At 33.7% G+C, this 15,830-nt stretch overlaps 1 protein-coding gene across 1 annotated transcript; it reads right to left on the minus strand.

Annotated features, from left to right (window-relative positions):
- Positions 1-816: 816 nt before the first annotated feature.
- Positions 817-15,485, minus strand: LOC111714249 (mortality factor 4-like protein 1). Its single transcript, XM_023489314.1, has 12 exons — positions 15,330-15,485; positions 13,345-13,398; positions 12,379-12,438; positions 12,120-12,190; positions 10,970-11,072; positions 9,493-9,585; positions 7,182-7,292; positions 6,676-6,762; positions 3,949-4,032; positions 3,095-3,156; positions 2,815-2,875; positions 817-1,232 (listed from the first exon to the last, which is right to left on the minus strand). Exons 1-12 carry the CDS (start codon positions 15,456-15,458, stop codon positions 1,107-1,109), a joined length of 1,041 nt encoding a protein of 346 aa, XP_023345082.1. The 5' UTR covers positions 15,459-15,485; the 3' UTR covers positions 817-1,106.
- Between the last annotated feature and the right edge of the window lie 345 nt (positions 15,486-15,830).

Raw genomic sequence — 15,830 nt, forward strand, 5'->3', positions numbered from 1 at the left:
GAAATTTCCCAGATACCCAGGCATTTGGGAAATTTGCCAGATACCCAGGCATTTCCCAAATTCCCCAAATTCCAATAGGTATTTGAGGGTGGTATATTTTTAAGATTTTGGAAATTTCTCAAATGCCTGGGTACTTGAGAAATTTCACAGATACCCAGGCATTTGGGAAATTCCTATTTTTGACATTTTTGATAATTGCTGTCACTCCCTCTTTAACTCAAATCACTACACCTTATACCTCGCTTTTTGTTTGTTTTGATACAAAAAGCTTCTCAATGGCACTTAATAGGAAGAAAACATAATGCAAAATGAGGGAGGGGGTGCAGAGGCACCATGATCCCCACAAAAATGACCTCCAAGCCTCCAGATTTGCAAAAGGACTTCCAGGCCCAGCGAAACTGTCTCCCAGCCTCAGCGACGTCATCAAGCCTCCCGCCATTCTGTCTCCACGCCCCGCATTTTGGCGCTAATAAAAAAATATTGCACCCCCTCCCTCCCAAAACTGGCAAAATATCTATTCTAATAAACTATAATGTGAAATAAGTCTAAAATCTAGTTTTTAGTTGTTAGAAATTCATTTAGACCCTTTTTAAGTTATTCAGGTAAAAAATGTCGCCCCCAGCACCCCCTGATTAATTACCTATACAAGGCATTTATAAAATTTGTGCCCCCCTCTCCTTTAAAAAATCTTACAGCATTGTTGACATGTTATTTTATTGTTTTTATTTATGGTCTGTCAAACCGTTTTTGACCACTTTGTTTTTTCCGTAAAACCTTTTATCTTCAGATTCATTAATAACAAATTCAAACTTGTAATTAAATAGTAATGTGAATTACGTTTATTCTAAACATTTGCTTTTCTTACACAATGACAAATTTTGACAGAAAAAAGATTTAAAACGATGAAAAAACTAACGTGTAATAGCGATCGCTTTTGATTTTACTTTTAGGATAACAAATATTGGAAAGTTTAATAAACATTAACAGAATACAGTTCTGAAATCTTGAAAGTTTTATGTAAAGTTTTTAAAACGAAGAAAAATGAGAAAACTTAAATGTTATGGTAAATTAGATAGGGGTTGCGTTGCATTGGAAAACATGTTGATTTAATGAAGTTTTATAGATTTGATGATGTAATCTTGTGTTGCTGTGTGATAATTTCTCTTCTTAAAGAACATAGATTTGTTTGTGTTGAGATATGCTAGAAAATCCTCCACGTGCTCCTCTATCATCTAAACATTAAAGGGACTGTAAGCGTAATTTTAAGTGACCTTCCATGCAAAGATGACAATGCTCGATTCACAACAGTACCCTTAAAACCTTGAGCCCAATCAAAATGTGGAAGATGCCGTCGTTTTTCCAACTAGAAAAGTGCTAGTTTCTGTGAGTTTCTCCATTGCCTCTTTTAAACAAGAAATAAGCAATTCAATTTCGCAGAGAAACCGCAAATGAAATAAACATATGGATATTTTATTCTAATTTGATAAGACAAAGCTTTCAAGGGTACCATTGTAAATCGGGCAATGTCATCTTTGGATGGAGGGTCACTTGAAATTATGCTTACAGCACCTTTAATTCATTATATTAATTACATTAATTACATTAATTACATTAATTACATTAATTACATTAATTATTAATTATTATGTCCTGATAAATCCTCTCTTTTAATCTCTTTTTAAATATCCCTGCTAGAATTCGATCAATGAGAGTTCCCTCATTAAATGGCGTGCAAAATTTCAAATTTCTCAGCTTCTGATTCGCTGTTCAGGTTTCTGCCTACGCAGTACGCACTCTCTTGGTTAAATTTTATTCACTTTTTTTAATAAAAATAATTAGATTAAATTAATCTTGAGATTATTGAATTGATTATTGAATTTAGGAGATCCAGCATTGATCTCAATATCCATAATGCTAAAGTTTTCAGCTCAGATTTTAGTCATAATATCAAAAAGCATGAATGCGAATTCCACATCTTAATTATTCTATCCAAAAATAGTTATACCAAATTATACCCGTCTTTAAGAAGAATTTTTTATAGAAATCTTGATGCAAATTTTTTATTAATTTTATCATGAATTCGGTACAATATACAATATTGTCCTCATTCTTCCGAAAATATGTTTTAAAATAGAATATACTCTCAACAGGATGTAAAGCGTATCCTTGAACACAAATTCATGATTCTGGGAGCAACTTTGAGTAAAAACTAAATATCGGACTTCGTTACAGAAAAGATCGTTAACAAATAATCAAATAAATTAAAAAACGGTCAGCCTGGAGTCTTAAGAAAGAATGCACACCTATACTAAGAACCGGAGTATTTCTAATGTATAACCACAAATTGGTTCAAAGTATGGTCTAACAGGCTATGGAAAAGTTCAATGGCGTTCTATCACAAACCTTTTTTCACACAAGGTCAATACCAATATCAGTTGAGTTTTAATGTACCCTTGGGTCCTTGAGTAATAAGATTTTGAACCTTTAACATGAATCTTTGAATAAGTGACTCGCTTATCATATTACTGACCGAAGGAACTATTTTAAAGAATGTTTTATTTTAGAACACGTTCTTGACCGTTAGTATGGTATAGTTTAGTATATTTATGATCGTTAATTCTAGTTTATGGTGGAACAGTTTAATCTATTCATTTGTTAGTTTTTCAGAACTGTTTGGTCGTTAACAGGAAATCCTTTTCGTTGATTGCAAGACTGTTCCCTATTAACGGCGTCCAGCTAAAGTCATAATTGAAAAATTTGAAGAGTAAATTATTAAAAAAAGGGGCAACAAAGTGATTGAAAATAAGTTTTAACCTTTATATTCTGATCTGAAAATGAACCTGCTGTTATGTACTCCCCAATCCGAACCATTAACCTAGTGTTCAAACATCTCATTTGAAAAAAAAAACTTTAAGTAATGACATCATCAATTTGGGAGTATTGATTCATCTTTTTTTCGTTCGTAATTAAGAAAAAAACTGCAACCTAATAAAATCATTTTATTTCTAAGGGAACAAAGGGACGGAGGTTCATAACTTGTTCATAAAAAAGAAAAGATTTAAAACTGTTGTAAAGTATTGATTAGAGTTGTTTCCTTAGCAGATGAGTTGACCCATATATATCACAGGGTTGGACTGCACCCTTACTTTCACAATCCTAGGTACAAAATAAGTTGATAGCTATCTAGGTAAGTAGGTAGATAGGTAGGTAGGTAGGTTGGTAGGTAGGAAGGTAGGTAGGTAGGTAGGTAAGTAGGTAGGTAGGTAAGTAGGTAGGTAGGTAGGGAGGCAGGTAGGTAAGTAGGTAGGAAGGTAGGTGGGTAGGTTTGTAAGTAGGTAGTTAGGTAGGTAAGTAGTCAAGTAGCCAGGAAGGAAGGTATGTAGACTGTAGAGGGTTAGGTAGTAGAATGAAAGGTAAATAGACAGGAAGGTAGCTGCTATATTAAGTACTAGTAGGTAGGTGGATAGGTGGATAGGTTGGTAGTTTGATAGGTAGGATTAAACTGTAAATACGACCTGAAAATCTTAAAATATTACAATTCAAAGTTAAATTAATTCTTCTCACTTGTATATAGTCTTTTATTTAATTAGCTAATTTAATGAATTTTAATTTAGCAAGACACAAGTTTTTAGTTGCAGGGAATCAGGAATGTAAGGAAACAGATAGTACAGTACAGTCGGTACAGACGGTACAGTATAGTCGGTACAGACAGTACAGTACAGTCGGTACAGACGGTACAGTATAGTCGGTACAGATAGTACAGAACAGTCGGTACAGACGGTACAGTACAATCGTATCTAAAGTCTCATCCTTAATGGGTAACCCTGGAGGTATCATAGTGAATTTGTGATATATTGATTAAATATTGACATTGATTCATTCATAGATAATTTGATTAATCTTCAAATTCTTGTTTTGATGAACATTGTATATTATTAATTAATATACCTCTTTATACTGAAGTTTCTCTACTTGATAAAGAAGCTGGGAACCAAGTGCTACATTAAAATATTCTCCAAACCCTCGCACAATCTGCAATAAACAGATAAGATGATAAAGAAAATAATCAAGACATGTATTTCGAAGCGAAACTTAAACTTAAACTGAAAACTTTCAAATCTTTAAAAGAAAGAGTTGGAAATTTTCTCAAAAAATATCTATTGTTTTTTAAGTAACACAATATTTTAGTTGTTAAATATTTATCTTTTTATTTTGGGATTTTTTGATAAATCAAATAATCGAAGCTTACACCATAAGGTTGCAAAGTGTTTAGGACTTGAATCCACAAAAATCAAAAGCAAAATATCAATGAAATTCTACATGCTATATTTACTCTCAACACATAAATCTCAATTGTTAACCAATAAGTGATTGATTGAAACTTCCTAATCTCTGAACATGGTTTCTTAAACTTTAGCATAAAAATTAGGCATTTGCCATTTTATGTTGCGCGCGCATACCCCGTAAAATTCAAAAACAAAGAGATGGGGATTGAATTTTGTAGATCCAGAAAAATAATATCTGTGGGATGCCTGCGTAGAGACTGGCAGCTGGTGGGGTCTTAAATGTAAACATGTGGCGACAGCGCTCGGCCCAGAAAGTGTCATAACTTAACCTAACCCGTGGCCGCAGTGCTCGGCCCCCTAGCCTGTCCTAGCCGCAGCGCTCCGCTCGGCCCAGAAAGTGTCTTAACCTAACCTAACCCTAAATAAATACTAATTTCTGGATCTACAAAATTCAATCCCCCTCTCTCTGTTCTGGAATTTTAAGGGGCATGTGCGCGCAACATAGAATGGCAAATCCCTAAAAATTAGCGCATTCAGATCCATTTTTTTCACGGCGGATCCGCAACAAAATGAAAGTGATCCTAAGCACTTGCAAAGATAAATAATCTGAAAAAGTTACAGTTTCTTAGCAAAAGATTATAGAACAATCATTAATTGATATATCTAAGGTTTACAACCTTGGGTTGCAAATATATAGGAATGAGAAAATCAGAGATTGTGGCAAAGACTCAATTTCTTTTCTATTAGACCAACTGTTTGCATACATGTGAAATTTTACAAAAACATATTTTTTAAAGTCATTCCCAATGAGAGAATTTAAAAAAAACAAGGTTTTTATTACAACTATAAAACCAAGGAGTATGGAATAGAAGGGAGATACAACTGACGCAGCCCGCCCTACCATATGATTATTGATTATGCAAGCTTTGCAGACGGTACTCCATTTGTATATGAAATATTCAGAATAGGTTATTGTATACGCGGTAATTGTACATCAAACAAATAGTTCTTATTCAAATGGAGTACCGTCTGCAAAGCATGTATAATTATTTATGGTAGGACGGGCCACGTCAGTTGTATCTCCCTTCTATTCCATACTCCTTGTATAAAACCCGGAAATTGTTATATTTATAAACAAGTTCAACATTACTGGCAATAATACAACCCATAATAAAAACATTTTTTGTATATTGTTTACAATAATGTCGGAAAATAAAAAAGTTCATTTAAAATTCTATTTCCTTTACTATTTTAAACGTGAAAGAAAATGGCAACATAGCCGTTTATATGCTGTATGTGATTCAATTTCGTAACAACATCAAATCAAATCAGACTTTTAGGGAGGTCCTACTATCCACGATTCAAACTCGAGATGACATTACTAAATCAAGAATGAAGCAAGGCCTTATTGCTTGTAAACTGTATGACTTTCCCGCTTTTATATGTATTAGTTGAATGCTAATAACATTTTCAATTTTGCAAGTATTAAAATCAGTTTATGAATGATTCTTTAGTCTTCTACAAATTTTATCCGTCATTAACAGCTACAGTGGACATCCGACATCGTGCCAGACTACTTTCGACATACAATTAAAGACCCGCAAGCGCATTTGCTTTTTTGATGAAATTGGTTTTTATTTTCGAACATATCCGTATTTTAAAACAATTACCGGATTTCAGCTCATGTCGCGTTTTTGGAACATATCTTGGTTTTGAGACAATTACTCGAATTCATATCAATGTAAATTTTCCTGCAAGATTTTTTAAATTTTAAACAAAATATAAAACAAAAAACTACTGTTCTTTTATAATTTAAAAATCATTAAAGCAGCGAGAAATCAAAATTTTAACATTATTCTGTTCTTACAATATAGATTTAACTAGAAATCCGGAAAAGTGTTTATTTAGAATGCGGAAAAATTAAATCAAAGGAATTGATTCTTTGCCACAAAATAAAATTTTTAATTTCTATATCTATACAACCTTTTATGTTTCAAACTTAGATTATTTGATCTAACGGAATTCCTAGTTTAAAAAATCTATGGTCTACGATATTTGGTTGCGAAGATATGGGGATTAGAAAATTTGCGTTTGTGGCAAAAACACAATTCATTTATTCTCTTATTTTACAAATAAAATAGGGACATTTAGATTTTGGAAATAGTTTAGCAGATAATTTAGTCTTCAAACTTTAATTTTTACTTTTAGTGATTTATTTTGTGACAAACTTTTACCCTCGATATGGGATGGGATCCAAAAAAACTGAGTCTTTCAATTTGTGCTCATCACTAACACTCAGTGTTAGAAATGGGCAAAGTTTTAGTTTTGGAACTCATGTCCCCTGAATTAGGCATGCCCAATTCACTGTAGTTTAACGTGAAATTCCTACCTCTGCTGCAATAGATTTCCTGGATAGTTTTGTCTGCTCTGTGGATAGATGGGCAATATACTGGTCAATAATATGCGTTACAGTCACCTATACATAAACAAAGTTGGCGCCATTTTTTATCGACGGACGCCATTTTCTTTAATTTATTTGCGCCATTTTGGTGTAACTTTTATTCTTGAACGTCGGTCTAATCCTACATATCATATAATTGTAGAAACTTCGTAATCAGAAGAAGTTTTTTTTTGCTAAATTGGAAAAAAATAATTGAATTTTCAGCCAAAAAGCATCAAAAAAGGTGAAAAAATTTCTTTTTAATGCCTATTCTTTTGATTTTTTTCCCACACAACGTCATTTTTTTAACATAGAAAGTAACGATGATATTTTTTTGGATGTATTTTGACTGAATTATCTGCAAACATGTTAAAATAGAGAAATATCTTTCAACAGTAAAACGATAAGAACACATTTTTTTGGACAAATATTGTAGAAAAACAACGGTTTGTTACCTTGGCTGGAATAGTAAACAGTCTTTTTTTATTTACAATATTATCCCAGTCTCTGCAGAGAATATACTTGAGATCAATCGGTAGTTCAACATTGATTTTTCCATCACGAACCTTAGAATAGAATAGATCAGTGTCTCAGGGAAGTCCTACTCCCAACCCTAATTCCAAGATAGAAAATTTTAAATAAGGTATGAAAAAACTAATCTGTATAATTTGTGGTGCAAAGAATTAGGCTTATTCCTTTTAGATATTTTTGAGGATCGTTAATAAATGATTAGGCTGTGGGTTTTCATTTTTTGTCAAGTAGATTACTGCTATTTAGTTCCGACTTCACCTAGTTTGTGCTATTACTAGAAATGGACTACGTTTTCGTACACGAACGAACAAATATTTTAGTGAACGATAATGTCGTTCAGAAAAGTTAACAAACGAGTAGGATCATTCTGTGAAAACAATATCGTTTTTTTAAAATGACAGAAAAAAAACGATAAAACGAATTTTATCTAAGTCAGACCGTTAACGAACGTGTTTGTTAACGAACAATTTAAATTTTTTTTACAAACGTGATTGCTGACCGATTTTTGTAAACGAACGAAATTGAAGGAACGAACGAATTATTTTTTACTAAAAACAGAAAATAGTCCTTCAACGAGCCGTGAAGGAATTGAAAAAACCGAATATGCCCATCTCTAAATTTTACCAAGTCAATTTTGAAGCATGGAATTAAAGTTTGGAAGTCTTTCCTCAACATTATTCCTTTTCTCTAAGTTTTGAAATATTTTTAATCAAGGGAAGATCAAAATATAGTTTCTTCTCTTCAAATGCTTACAATAAGACTTAAAATGTTTTAGCTTAGGAAAGTTAAAGTATATTAATGACGACTGCAACATGCAAATGAATAATAAAATAGAAGTGCATTCTCTGTTCCTAAGATAGAGTGAATAAATCTGAATATTAAGATTAAAATGCTTCAAGATATCTGTGGGAATTAGGATATCAAAATATTTTCTTAAAGGGACTGATGGGATATTTTGTTTAAGTGACAGGTAACAAGTAAACAGAGGATTCCCTTTAATTTGACAGAACTAAACAAGAACCTAAAGTGACCGACCTTCCATTAGAAAAGGGGCCCCTAATCATAATGTGGAAGATATCGTTGTTTATCTACCATGAAAAGGAGTATGCCCCTAATCATAATGTGGAAGATATTCTCGTTTATCTACCATGAAAAGAGGTATGCCCCTATTGATAATATGGAAGATATTCTCGTTTATCTACCATAAAAAGGGGTATGCCCCTAATCATAATGTGGAAGATATTCTCGTTTATCTACCATGAAAAGGGGTATGCCCCTAATTATAATGTGGAAGATATCGTTGTTTATCTACCATTAAAAGGGTAAGATTACAACAATTTTTCCTCTATTGTTTCTGACGTGGTAACGTGTAAGTCGTCACTATTGACAATATTTAATTTTCATAGAGAAATAAAGGATATTTCATGAATTGTTAATAATGAAATGATAATTTCCGTTTTTCTTAGAACAGTGTACAAAAAAGTTAAAAGAATGTTTTGATTTGTAGACAGTCTCTTTATTCAGCATTTTATTATTATTATAATCAGCACGATACAATAATGAAAAGAGGATTTTCTTAAGCTTTCTGAATTCTTATAAAAAGGAGCAAGGATAGCAATGTGACATTCCTAAAGGAATAAATAAAGGAAACAGAATTTTTTTCTTATTTTCTCGTGTCACGTTTCCTATTCTCAGTCGGAGCAAATGATAAAATTCAATAAGAATACTGAATATCATCATTGTTATAATTTATTATCAGCGGCTTAAGAGTGAACCTTGTGAAGGGTATGTAAGGATAAATATTTCATTGAAAATCATTCCCTCCATTGAATATTTTTTTTCATATGTTAGGCAGGGTTTTATTCGCTGAATTTAAACTCATAAAAAATATTCTCAAAAAGAAAATAAAAAACATTACTTGTTCTTTATTCAATCTTGCAACAAATCAAAGTTCTCCCACTCAAAAGGGTATGCACTAAAGATGGATGGACTAAACAGAACTAAAAATGAGTGCAAGATGGACACATTCAACATGAATGCACGAAAAGTAATAGAACTCACAGTGAGAACAAATATCAAGGAAAAAAATGAAAGACGCACATTGGGAATTATGAAGGACGCATATAGAAGTTGAGATTAACTGGGAAAATTGAGGAAGCACAATGAAAACGAAACAAAGAGGACGCACCAAGTAACACATACTGTAAAATGCATATTGTAGCTGTTTTGAGTTACCTCATCTGAGAAGGATGGCAGTGTCTTGAGTGCAGGAATATCTTCCTTCTTTCTCTTCACCCGACCCACTACTCCTTTAGCAGCAGCACTCCCCTAGATTACAGTAGATTCAAGCTAGGAGTAGTTGAACTCCAGTACATTCAAGCTAGGAGTAGTAGAACTACAGTAGATTCAAGCTAGGAGTAGTAGAACTCCAGTACATTCAAGCTAGAAGTAGTTGAACTACAGTAGATTCAAGCTTGGAGTAGCATAACTCCAGTACATTCAAGCTAGTTAGTAGTAGTACTACAGTAGATTCAATCTAGTTAATAGTAGAAATACAGTAGATTCAAGCTAGAAGTAGTGGAACTAAAGTAGATTCAAGCTTGGAGTAGTAGAACTCCAGTAGATTCAAGTTAGGAGTAGTAAAACTACAGTAGATTTCAGCTAGGAGTTGAACAACTACAGTAGATTCAAGCTAAGAATAGTAGAACTACAGTAGATTCAAGCTAGGAAAGTAGAACTACCGTAGATTCAAGCTAAGAATAGTAGAACTACAGTGAATTCAAGCTAGGAGTAGTAGAACTACAGAAGATTCACGCTAGGAATAGTAGAACTACAGTTGATTCAAGCTAGGAGTAGTAAAACTACAGTAGATTCAAGCTAGGAGTAGTAAAACTACAGTAGACCTGGGGGTACTTGCCCCAAAAACAAAGGAGGAAATTGCGAGATTTTAACACTTTTAAAGCTAGAAAAACGACGATATCCTCCACATCATTGATCAGATAATGGTTAAAAGGGTGCCTTGATGAATCAGGCATAGTCTTCTTTAAATGAAGGGCAGATTGAAATTACAACTACAATCACTTTAAGAGAGATGTATACTGGTCGTTTACAGACTAGCTAAATAATTTTAGTGTTAACAATTCAGTTCATTAAAACATTATTTTTTTCCTTCACGATGTAAATTTTCAAAGAAAAGGACGGGGGGGGGGGGGGTTAATCCAGATTAAGATCGGAGCTTAGCTGAATAATTTATTCCAAATTGATTCAAATTTGTTTATTCTCTTATAGAAGAAAACTTTGCCAACTTAGATTCTATTAAAGTTTGGGATTACTAGGCCTTAGGGCCCTTCGTGCACATATACTATTTCAACTTTCACTTGTGGCTTTATCTTTAAAACAAAGACAAAAAAAAGTTAGCGGATTTCTTAATATTTTTTGGTGCATTTTCAAAATTTTACAAAAATAAAAACCTAAAACGCAAATCTTTTAAATTTTCATCATTCATAAACCTTCCCTGGGGTCATGTGAGGTCCCACACAAAATTTGGGCCTGATCGGTTGAGCCAATTTAATGTTTATTGGATAGAAAAAACAGGCAGACAGAGATAAAAATGTGTTGAAAATGGGTAGAATTGCATCAAAGCCCGCCCCCCCCCTCCCATCATCAAAAATAATTTCCCACAATTCTTTGAAATATGCACCCCTGAACCTACCTCCTCGTCTCTTGAGCTGGTAGATCTCTCATCATCTCCCAGGGACCTTTTCTTAATCCTAGAGGGTGTAGGTGCTGTTCTATCTCCTACAGGGGTACTCGCCCTAATCAAACATAACATTTGGGGTTTACTTTAAAGGACCTCTTCTTAATCCTTGAGGGTGTAGGGGTTATTCTATCTCCTACGGTTCCTGCCCAATCAAACCTAACATTTTCAAGGAGTTTACTTATAAGGACCTTTTCCGATCCTAAAGGGTGTAGGTGCTGTTCTTATTTAAATTTTGCGTATGTTATTCTGACAATAATTTTGGGTTTTAAATGTTGTTTTCCATGACCTCATTATTTTATATTGCTTTCTGAGACATCATGAATTACATTAGGGATGAGAAGTACATGGGTACAACTATCTGAGACATTCGTGAACTCGCTGACAAACTAGATGACCTGTTCCTTGACTATCCAGATACGAATTCAAGGGTTTTCAAGACCGTGTGAAGACGATTATAAAGAAAATTGAGAAAGTCAAGATTACTGCTAAGGAGTTAATCGAGAATGATAAAACTCATAACATAAACCCCCCCCCCCCCACATTCTCGGGGGAGAACTCCGATAAGGGCGACTACTACTCATTCAAAGAAGATTGGGATCATTTTGTTGCTCTGAAAGGAACCTCTGTTGCAGATCAAGTTCGTCTCCTAACTCGTACTTGCTTGACTGGGGTTGCTCGTGCGGCCAGTCGCCATCTTGGCAATGATCACAATGATCAGCAACTTGACTGAGACCACTGAAAAGTTGATTGCCAGAAGATTTGATATCGTAGATGAGTCACCACAACCATGACAATTGTAGGTTGATCAGGAACAAGGTCAGGTTTCCAGAGATACTATTGGAACCTGTATCAGGAAGGATCTAACTGAAAAAAGGTTATAAAATTGAAAGATATGTTTTTTATATAATAAATGCAAATTTGGCAATGCGCGCTGGTCACTCCAGCAAATAATTCATGAAATTCAGAAAATCCACAAAAAAACTGGGATATTTCGACAGGAAGTATTGTTTAATCTTTAAGTTGTATGAAATAGTTTGTTGTGTCCCTAACTCTACAAATATTGATAGTTATGAAAAATGTGAACTTTCCCTTTAATAAATACCTTGAATTACTGTTTGAATCTGAGCCTCCTTTGCTGCCCTTCCTCATCTCCTTCTTGATCTTCTTGTTGGCCTTATTCAAAGGGAACATGTTTTTTATATTCTGGCGATTCACTCTTCAAAATTATTTAATTGAGATGGTTCACGTAGAATTTGGGAGAATTTTTATTTTTTTTATTGGGGGGGGGGGATTAAAAAAAGTAAAAAGAAACCTTGACATAAAATGTCCAACTTTCATATCTTACAAAAATATTTCCCTCCCTTATTTAATGCTTGATGGGAGGCAAACAGCTTCTTCTGCTTCTCGAAGTTCTCAGAGTTCTAGGGTAAATTTAAGTGCTTAGGATACATTTCAACTTTTTTTTAACAAAAGAAGATTTTTCAAATTACTTTTCTTCTTTTTTTCGCTTATTTTAAACAAAAAACTTGATCTTCAATTCAGAAAAAGGACACATTTAATAACCCCTCGTTTTTCGACAGTTCAAATTTGGGGTTTGAGGCCAAAAAGTTTGGTTATTGAATATTTTTCTCATTGCAGATCTGGATTCGTGGATCCGCATATATTTGCGGATCTAGATACAGATCTGCAAGGAGAAAAATATTTAATAACCAAAATTTTTAAAAAAAAACTTCTTGGCCTCAAACCCATTTTCCCAGTGCCTTAGATCCATTTTGCTTACTGGATCCGGGTCCGAATTTTTTTCAAATAAAACTTTCTAATCTCCACTGGGTCTATCAAGCTTCAGTAAAAAATCAGTAAATTATGACCTGGAATTGTATCTGGACCCAAAAAGTCGAAATGAAATGGATCCTAAGCACGGTTTTTTTTTCTATCCTTTGTTTGATCAAATTTTCAAATATATCTGAGGTAAATTTTGATTCATAATCCCTAAAGTTTTGTTGTCAAAATCATTATCAAAACCCAAATTGATTAACTTTCCTGCATATCGCATCAAACTCTAATTTTTAAATCCCTAATGTCGTTGATACAACTTTTGCTTTATCAAAAAGTCAATAGTTCCATTATCAAATGTTTATACCGTCAATTTGCAATAACAATGATTAAAAAATAATTTTAAAATTGCTTCAAAACTCACAGAATCAAAAAATAGAGGTTAGTTCCACATTTTTTAAAAACATATTTCGGTCTGGGTTAAAATATTAGTATTTGAGGCGAGTTATTTATTCCTTTAATTTATCTTTTTTTTTAAATGTAAATAATTGAACCTGTTTCAACATTCTAGACTCAGTTACCCACTCATCCCAATTCTTGTTCCAGCCCTGTTAATTAAATAAATCAATTTTAAACAAGCTTAAATAAATTAAAGGGACTGTATGCGTAATTTCAAAGATGTACAACGGTAATCTTTAACACTTCGACTTGTGCGTAACTGTATGCGTAATTTCAAAGGTCGGTAACCTTTAAACCTTCAACTTGTGCGTAACTGTATGCGTAATTTCAAAGGTCTCTCCATGCAAATATGTACAACGGTAACCTTTAAACATTCGACTTATGTGTAACTATATGCGAAATATCAAAGGTCTCTCCATGCAAAGATGTGCAACGGTAACCTTTAAGCCTTCGACTTATCATTACGACAAGACGCAAGATAACTCAGTGTGTGGAGAATGTAGATCTTAATAAGTGTTTGATTTATCGTAAAACAGTGTGTAATAGTATAAAACATCCTTCTAATTGGTCGAGGAAACCCTTAACATCCTTTTAAACAGGGTGGATACAGGATTTAATATAAGGGGGGGGGGGGTTGCTAGATTTATTTCGGAACAAAAAAAATCCAGATTTAGGAACAAAAGACTTGCCGCAAGCGAAATTTCTTTAAAGATAGATATTTTTCCAGTTTTGCACTAGGTTTTCTTTATTGAGAAGCTAATCTAAAATCTCAGGGGGTGCGAAGTGTAAAACCTGTACGCAAGTAGTTTGATCAGTATGGAGCTAACCATCACTGGAGATGGGTTAAATATCCCAGAGAGACCCGTGTCGAGAGTCCAAAGTCCAGAGTCCCGAGTCCAGTGTCCAGAGTCCAGATGACAGTAGTACAAAGAGTCTACACCAAGTCCCGAGTCCAGAGGCGTGAGTCCAGTGTCGAGTGTCTAGAGGCGAGAGTCCAGAGTCCGATATCCAGAGATGAGATTTGTATCCATCCTCAATTAAACCAAGAGATAGTGCAGTAAAAATTGAAACCATTGAAATACTTATTTAATATTGTCTTTCATGCTTGCAATTTGCTGTCTTATATTCTCTTTAAATAGGCTGTAAATCGCCTTAAATAGATTTTACATTTCAATTTTTAACACAACAGCATAAATAAGCAACTGACAATATTATTTGATGCTGATGAGAGACCTGTGTCGGATTGTTCTACACCAGGATGACCAGGGGAGCCTTGATGAGCTACTCCTACAACTCCTTCAACAGCTAGTAACTCTCTAACTGCAGGATTAACCACGTTATCTTTTTCATTCCGTGGAGTGTAAAACCTGTGGTTGGTGTAATCTGAAGATAACTTGTTAATCCTACAAATATTAAATCTACAGATTGCCCCCCCCCCTTTAGCTTTCTTACCAGCTGTATCCGGTACATGTGTAGTGACACATTAACTGTACAGTACTCTTGTGTACATTACTATCTTAGTGTACGCAAGTAGTTTGATCAGTATGGAGCTAACCCCCTGTATCTGCCCCTGCTTTTAAAGTAGGGTTATAAAGCTTTACGGATCCGGATACTCTTTTCGATTTCCCTTATTTTTAATAATGATTCTAGGAAGTGTGTACTGTAAAGGAGCGAAGAAGAACAATAAAACCCTTCTCTATGTAATGTAAAACTTTATTGCAAGAATCCAATTTGCTGGATGTTAACAAATGCACTTATATTGAAACCTTGCAGGATAAATATAACGATATATTTAGGAAAAGGACAGCTGGTGTATGGTAAGAACAATGATATATATAGAATATTATAAAAGGAATAAACAATAAATAAATATTTTAAGCTTAGACACATTTTCAAACAATTAAAATTAAAATATTAACCTCCACTTCACATTGAAATATTCACAATAAAACTATGATTTTTCAGAAGATTTTTTATTTTGAATATTTTAGAGAATTTATTTCTTTTGAAAGAGGTTTAAAATGTACGGTCGAGAAAAAAAAAATTGGTTTAAATTTTGCGGCCTTTTTTTTTAGTTCACCTGGTAGTGTATAAAATACATGTGAGTGTTTCCTTCCTTTTTAGTTTTAATGCATTTAGCTTGGTAGAGCAGAGGTCCATGGTAGCACAATACCTTCTCATCTACACTATACTTAGACACCATCTTCATCTGAAATTATTCACGTTTATAAACTTTTAATTTGAAGTGACTTTTTATCAACTTCAACACAGTTGAAAGGAATCTAGAATTTAAACATAAACAGTAACTCGGGAGACCCAGGAATGTTCTTAGCTTGGTTTTGAGATTCTAAGTTGATTGGGTCGACTTTAATAGCGAAAGTTTAATTTCCCGGTAAAATGGGATAGGAATAGCTCTGCCCAGGTTACACGACATGAATAACTTTCAGTAACCTTGGCAGCGCTGGGTTCCCAATCTATAAAACTCTATGTATGCAGCGTATGATTGAGAGAGAAAAGGAATATTATGATATGATTGGTAAAGATTACAAATATTATATTTAATATTTATTACAAATAAGAG

Source organism: Eurytemora carolleeae, unplaced genomic scaffold (genome assembly GCF_000591075.1).
Source record: "Eurytemora carolleeae unplaced genomic scaffold, Eaff_2.0 scaffold1540, whole genome shotgun sequence".
Lineage (NCBI taxonomy): Eukaryota > Metazoa > Arthropoda > Copepoda > Calanoida > Temoridae > Eurytemora > Eurytemora carolleeae.